The following is a 6,973-nucleotide window of genomic DNA, read 5'->3' as shown; positions in this document are numbered from 1 at the left end:
TCACTTAAACGCTTTAACTACACATCCTGCAGCGAGATTAAAACATCACACACTAAAGGTGGTGATAAATCACTTTCTTTTTTGCTTAAGGTTGCGTTTTGGTTTTTACCTGATTCCACCTGCAAGCTGCTGCTGGGGGGGCTGCTGCACTGATCGTTTGAGGCCACGGTGACCACGTCGTAGGTCTGGCCACACCGCAGGTCCGACAGCTCACAGTTGGTGAAGTTGGAGTTGCAGGTGGAAACGTTGCCGCTGGAGGACCGGGCTGTAGCGATGTAGTACAACGCGCCCTCAGCGTAGGTCCAGTCCAAGAGGGCCGAGTTGGTGACGCAGTCCAACACCACCGAGCCAATGTTGGGCGTGCAGGGAACTGAGAGAAGGAGGCAAGGAGGAGGACTGTAGAAACACTCGGACATGTCGTGAACATTCAACCTCTAAATCCAGCTGTCCTACCTGATCTGAGCTCCACGGCCGGGCTGGGCAGGCTGGAGCAGATGTCGTCCACGGCCACCACCTGGACGGCGTAACGCTGTCCGCAGGTCAGGTTGGTCAGAGTGCACGCGAGGTCTCTGGTCTCGCAGGAGGACACGGCTCCCTGCGTGCCCCGAGCCGCCACTTTGTACAACAGAGCGCCGTCGCTCGCGCTCCAGGACACGACGGCCTCATTCGTGGAGCAGTCAACCTCCACATGCACGTCAGCAGGAACACAAGGCACTGGATTAAAGAAAAGGGGAGTCCAAATGATCCGAGTACGTAGTGACAACAAGCCTCAAACCTCGATTTTATTTGTGTCAATCTATCTAGTGGACACATGAATCAAAGTTAAGGTAACAATAAAAAAAATAAAAAATCATATTCTGTAAGCGTAAATAACTCATTTCACATGAATTCCTTCCTATCGATTTCTGCGTAAAATAAAACACCATCGTGTGTCACCGTTAAATAACCAGATTGGAAATGGAGAAATGAGATGTTTTATTCATGTTTTTAAAAATGAAAAACAACAACACACAAATATAAGGTGTAACATACGAGTGGATGATGGTGTGCAGGAGGAGAAAAAAGTCAACCCAAGAAGTGCTTACCTATAAATCATCGACCCACCTTTTGTTTAGAGAATAAAAATAAATAAGACAAAAACAATAACAAACTCTCACCTGACTGCAGCGTGTCGGCCTCACTGGGGTCGGAGTCGCACTTGCTGTTCGAGGCTACGACAGTCACTGAGTAGTTCTGTCCACAGGGGACGTTGGGCATGCCACAGTGCTCGTTGTCGGACCAGCAGCTTTTCGATTGGCCGTCCTCCGGCATTAGCGTGGCGGTGTAGAACACCGTCCCGGCCGAGCCCGTCCACGTCACCACGGCGATGTTGGAAACGCAGTTCATGGAGCTGGAGATGCCGGTGGGAGGACAGGGCTCTGAGGGACGCAAAGAGAAGAGGCTGAATGGATGAGGAGGGCATCACAAGGAGCATGTGACCTGTTTGAAAAAGGACGACTGTGGAATAAGAAAAAGAAAAATAAGCACGATGCAGCACTTTGTGGACGTGCGTCCGTCGGTTCAGGACTGCTGCTGCGTTGTTTTCTCTAAGATAGAGAGGTTGTAGGTTGTACAGACTTTAAATCCTTCTGATTTGATTATGAGTATTTAATGGTGTTGAATTGATCCCCAGTAAAAAAACAACAACAACAACAACAAAAAACTAAGTGCTGTCTACTATTGTTTCTCAGAAAACAATGAATAATTAAAATAGACAATTGCATTCAAATTGTCAATATTTTATTTGACAAACTTTAAACAAGTGTAGGATGCTCCCATTTTTGACACTGATGCTGCATCCGAGCACAGAAATATGAGAGTTTTGGAGACAAATAGGTTGAAAATCAGTGTTTAGCGGTATGAAATAGGAATCTACCTGACAAGAGCTTTGAAGGCGGACTGGGGCGACTCGTGCACTCAGAGTCTGCCGCCTGGACGGAGAGGAAGTACTCCTCGCTGCACTTCAACTCAGAAATAAAAGTCCAGGTGTCGTTGGTGCTGAGATGCACTTCGTGGCCACCGTTGTTCTCCGCGGTCACGATGTAAAACTCTGCGGTTTCACTGGCGTTCCAGGACAGCGAAGCCACCTTAGAAAAAAGACGATGTACAGTAACTCTGTTGCTTATTTTGTGAAGCCCTTTTCAAATTTACTAAGAATTTCACAGAGCACAAATTATAAGTGATTACATCTTTTAATATTTACTGAGTAGGAACCTCTTGAGAAACAATCAAATGCAAAATATTTACCTTTGTAGTGCAGTTAAGAGATGATACCAAGTTCTGCGGTATGCACGGTGCTAAAAAGAGAAGACCAAAGTTTAGATCACATTTTTTATTCTTTTGGCATAAACAATTTAAATAAGATGGAAAATAATATAAAATGTCAACAATTTAAAACCAACAGATCATTTTACAATCATATAAAAAAGAACAACAGCACATCGGTACTTTGGAGATGTCGGACTGACGATTGACTGCTTGTTTAACAGTCACAGCTTTAACCAAGTTTGATGTATTTGTTCAATTCTTAAATCGACCTCTTTCTGACCTTGTAACTTTCTATGATCGTGGAAAATGTCCTACGGCGGTGGATTTATTCATTTTCACATGTGGCCTTCCAGGTTTTCAAGGAAAGCGCGACGGTCGTTGGATTTCTCCAGGCGCGCAGTTAAAAAGCCGACTTACCCATCCGTATCGAGGTGGTGTTGCTCGGCGTGCTGGTGCACAAGTTGTCCATGGCGACGACGTAAACGGTGTACTCTTCGCCGCAGTGCAGGTCGTCCCAGGTGCAGCCGGTGGTGGTCGTGGGACACGTGTGATTGTGGCCGTCCTGTCCCGTCGCGACGGCCAAGTACGACTCGGAGCCGTCGCTCGCCGCCCAGCTGACCGCGCCCAGACTGTCCTCGCATCGGGTGTAGCTCTGCACGTGCTGAGGGACGCAGACGCCTGAGGAGAAGGTGACCCGTCTGAGTCGGCGTCCACTACACACCGCAAGACGTGCGAATCACACACACAAAAAAAATCACAAACGAGACACCGACCTGTCTTGTGTTGTGCAGGCAGGCTGGCGGCGCTGTGGCATCGCTCGTCGTATGCCGTCACGGTGAACGTGAACAGCTGTCCGCACGGCAGATCAACTTCTGACCACGTCGTATTGCTTCGAAAAGATTCAATGTATCCCAGGTCTCCGGTGGCCGTCGCCTCGTAGAACAGAGCCCCTCGAGCCTCAGACCAGACCATCGTCACTGTCTCACTGTCGCATAACCCGAAGGCTACCAGGTCAGTCGGCTGGCAGGGTTCTGGTGAAGGAAGAGTTACAGACACAAACGTCACATTCAAATCCTCAGAAAACATGTCACAGTACGAAATCTAAAATGATGAATGTTTTTTTGTTCATAAAATGCTTTGACACTGTAGAAAAAAGAATCAAAGTTGAAAGGTGATAAATCAATTAATTAAAAAAAAAAATAATGCAGATTTAATAAGAATAAAAATAGTAATGAATAAGTATTTTCTCAATTGTGTAATCATTAAATCATTTACAGATTGATCAATGTATTACTTCTTTAGGATATAAAAAAAAATGGTGTAAAGTGCCCATCACAATTGTGTAAAGTCCAGGCTGACATACATTTGTATGCAATTATACTTAATTGCCAATAAAACAAAGGATATACAAAAATCATTTGGAGCGTGAAATCCTTGAATAGGTCGTTCATAATTCCTAGAGTTTCATTTTAAATGAATAAAAACCAACGAAGCAAATCCAGACACGAACATTGACAATTTCACCTCTGTCTTCGTGTGCCGGGTAACTAACGAACGGGCCAATTGATAACGCTAAGAAAGGAGGCCCGTCATTCATAATGTCAACGATAACGTTCCCTACCCGTCTGAACCACCACGGTGCTGCTGGTTTCACTGCAGCACGTGTTCGTGTACGCGGTGACAGAGAATTCAACGCTCATCCCGCAGTACAAGTTGGAGAACTGGCAGGTGGAGTTGGTGGAGTTGCAGCGCAGTGTCGTTCCCATGCCGAAAGTGGCGGTAGCCACGTACAGCTCCACTTCATCCCTTTCCTCCCAGTACATGACGGCCGTGCTCGTCCCGCACTGCCGGTCCACTCCAACACGCTCGGGCTTGCAGGGGCCTGGACGACGTGTTCAGATTAGTACAGAAACAACGGAGACATATTCTGAGACTCGGCGCTGCTCGACTCACGCGTGCTGAAGGTGACGACGGCGTGCGTCTCGGTCTGGCACCGGTCGCTGACGGACTCGACGGTGACGTTGTACACCTGACCGCACTCCAGCTCGGTCAGATTGCACTGGTGCCCGTCGGTCTGGCAGAAGGCCAGGTAGGCGTTTCGTGACATGGCGGTCACCTTGTAGAAGTTGGCTCCGTTCGCCGGGCTCCAGGAGACCTCCGCCGTGTTGTTGTAGCAGTCCAGGTGAGCCGCCACGTCCTTGGCTGTGCAGGGAGCTGCAGACAAAAAGGGGCGCGCTTTTATTAAACACACACAATCAACACTGACCTTCACACGTACGTGGCTCAAAATCATAGTTCCTGTTCAAGTTTAGGCTTCAGGAGAAGTTGTACTACAGACTTGCTTTTAAGATATGTGCCTCGCATTTTTTTTAGCCAGTGTGGGGAAACCTTAAGACATATCTTTTTGTTTAGCTTGGCTTTAATTCAGGTGACTTTTTGTAATCTTTGTTTTAATATTGCATTGTATTTTCTTGATTGTTTTTATTGTATTTTCCAGTTTCTCTTTTGCTCTGTGAAGCCTCAGGATGTTTTATCTACCCTGCGTGTGAGTGCACAGTACCTGAAATCAGCAGGACGCTGGTGGAGCTGCTGCTGTCCAGCGTCTCCCCGACAGCAATGACGTTGGTGTGGTAGGTGACTCCGCAGTGGAGGCCTGTCACGTTACAGAGAGTGTCGCTGGTGGAGCAGGACAGCGAGTGGCCGTCGCGCCCGGCGAGATGAGCCACGTAGCTCACCGCGCCCACGCTGATCTCCCATGACACGGTTCCCCGGTTGTCCTGGCAGTTCACATTGGCCTGCACGTTGTTGGGTGGACACGGCTCTGAGTGCAGAGAAAGAGACCCGACGGGTTAAATAATACGCAGCCGATGCCGGCATTATGTTTCATGTACGAGTACGATGCATGATAAAAACACAAATACGCAATGTTATCTATGAGTGATGCTCTCGCATGGCTTGTTAGGACACCCCCAAAACTTAAAGATATGTAGTTTCCTCTCATGAAGGACAAAAGGAAAGCAGCACACGATAATCAACATTTTTAGATTCTGTTGACCAACTGATCAATTAATCAATTTTAGAGTTTTCAACCTGTGAACACTGTAAAACAAGTGTAACAAAAAAAAAAAAAAAGGTCCTCAGTGTCTCACCGGTCGTAATCGTGATGTTTTTGGTCGAGATGGACACGTCTTTGCACACGTGGTTGTTTGCTGTGACCTTGATGCCGTATATCTTGCCGCAGTTCATGTTATACAGAGGACAGTAGGTGTCGATGGTTTTACAGGAGGTCATGAGGCCCTGATCTGTTTCCCCGGTGACTGTGTAGTAATCGGCGCCGGCGGTCTTGTCCCACTGCACCTGTCCGATCGTCACGCTGTACTCAGTGGTGATTTGTTCAGGGAAGCACGGCGCTGAGAGAGGGTGGAGGAAAAATGGAAATGAGGCGTATTTTTGAAGATGTAGATCAAAAACAAGTAAAAGGGAAATTCAATTCATCGTCAAATAATGAAATTTCCTTTTGATGACAACTTCAAACATTTTGAAGTCAGTGAGGATGTGACACAAGTCAGAAAAAACAGTTTTTGTTTTTTTTATCGACTTACTGGAAGGAGAGGGTGGACAAATATTAATAATACGATTAATAAAAACTGTCCTGTACTTGTGTGTTGATGATGAAAGTAAAGTAATGCCAATTACCTGATCATTTTTACAAATATTCATGATAAAAGCTGATTAAAAACATTCTTATGATGCATATATTTTTGCATACACAAAAAGTGTAATTTGTTTTTATTTCCAACAAAAACTATTTCAAGTCAAGAATTTGATCAAATTAAGTGTAATGTTTCTTGATTCTGGTGGAGCGGTGTCAAATACTATAAAATATTGACATTTATTTTGAGAAAATTCTTTCAAAAAGTTTATTTTCAGCTGCAAGAGTTGTGAAAATAATTCAATAATCTTTTTTTCAATTGGAATTGAATTTTTAAATGACTTTGCAAAACAGGACGTCACACAGTATTACACGTGCGGCTTTGTTATGCTCGTGTTGCGCTGCTCACCAGTGACCAGCGGTTCTGTCGTGTGACCGATGCTGCGGCACGTCTCTCCCACAGCTTTGACGGACACGGAGTAGCTCTGCCCGCACATTATCCCCTTCAGCTCGCAGTGCGCCATCTTGGTCTCACAGGTGACGTTGGGGATTGACGCCGCCGAGGCCCAAACAACGTACCGCTCAGCTCCGTCGCTCGGGTACCACGACACCACCGCCGTCTTCGTGTAGCAGTCCATCACTGCCTTGATATTTCTCGGCTTGCAGGGGACTGAGGGAGGGACAGGTAAGATGGTTAGATTTAGGTAAACCAGCACAAGTGAGAGAGAGAGAGAGAGAGAGACATAGAGATGCAGCGCATTTTACTCAAATATAGCATCATTAACCACAATATTTACCTTTTTTTTTTTTTTTTTTTTTTACCAGTTTTCATTCATAAAATTTGTTTTTTAGCAAGAAATCTTATTTTTCAGAAAGTTAAAAATGCACTTTAACATAATAATCTGCTGATATTATGAAAAGGTTTCACAACGCTTATCAACTCCAGGAGAAAAAAAATGAAACTCTATAATTTTGCTAATAAAAAATACGAATACTAATATGAATACTATACTT

General features: G+C 45.5%; 1 protein-coding gene across 1 annotated transcript; it reads right to left on the bottom strand.

Annotated features, from left to right (window-relative positions):
• On the bottom strand, positions 1-5,598 carry LOC138624543 (fibronectin type III domain-containing protein 7-like). Its single transcript, XM_069704847.1, has 12 exons — positions 5,457-5,598; positions 4,868-5,128; positions 4,261-4,521; positions 3,929-4,189; positions 3,081-3,338; positions 2,725-2,985; positions 2,287-2,336; positions 1,916-2,126; positions 1,158-1,418; positions 454-714; positions 110-370; positions 1-26 (listed from the first exon to the last, which is right to left on the bottom strand). The coding sequence occupies exons 1-12, from the start codon at positions 5,596-5,598 to the stop codon at positions 1-3; spliced, it is 2,514 nt and encodes an 837-aa protein (XP_069560948.1).
• Positions 5,599-6,973: the final 1,375 nt, after the last annotated feature.

Source organism: Brachyistius frenatus, unplaced genomic scaffold, assembly GCF_029030835.1.
Source record: "Brachyistius frenatus isolate BFR_SWC_R1_liver_20210118 unplaced genomic scaffold, ASM2903083v1 Contig_52, whole genome shotgun sequence".
Lineage (NCBI taxonomy): Eukaryota > Metazoa > Chordata > Actinopteri > Embiotocidae > Brachyistius > Brachyistius frenatus.
The sequence above is the reverse complement of the archived record's forward strand: the minus strand, read 5'-3'. Positions and strand labels throughout refer to the sequence as shown.

Bases quoted from the DNA above. Each gene is read 5' to 3' on its own strand.
- LOC138624543 (XM_069704847.1), bottom strand. From the start codon at position 5,598: ATGACCTCCTGTAAAACCATCGACACCTACTGTCCTCTGTATAACATG. The intron at 4,522-4,867 runs GTACTGTGCACT...TTTTGTCTGCAG, and splicing joins CAGCGTCCTGCTGATTTCAG to CTCCCTGCACAGCCAAGGAC. The intron at 2,986-3,080 runs GTCGGTGTCTCG...CCTTCTCCTCAG, and splicing joins GCCTGCACAACACAAGACAG to GCGTCTGCGTCCCTCAGCAC.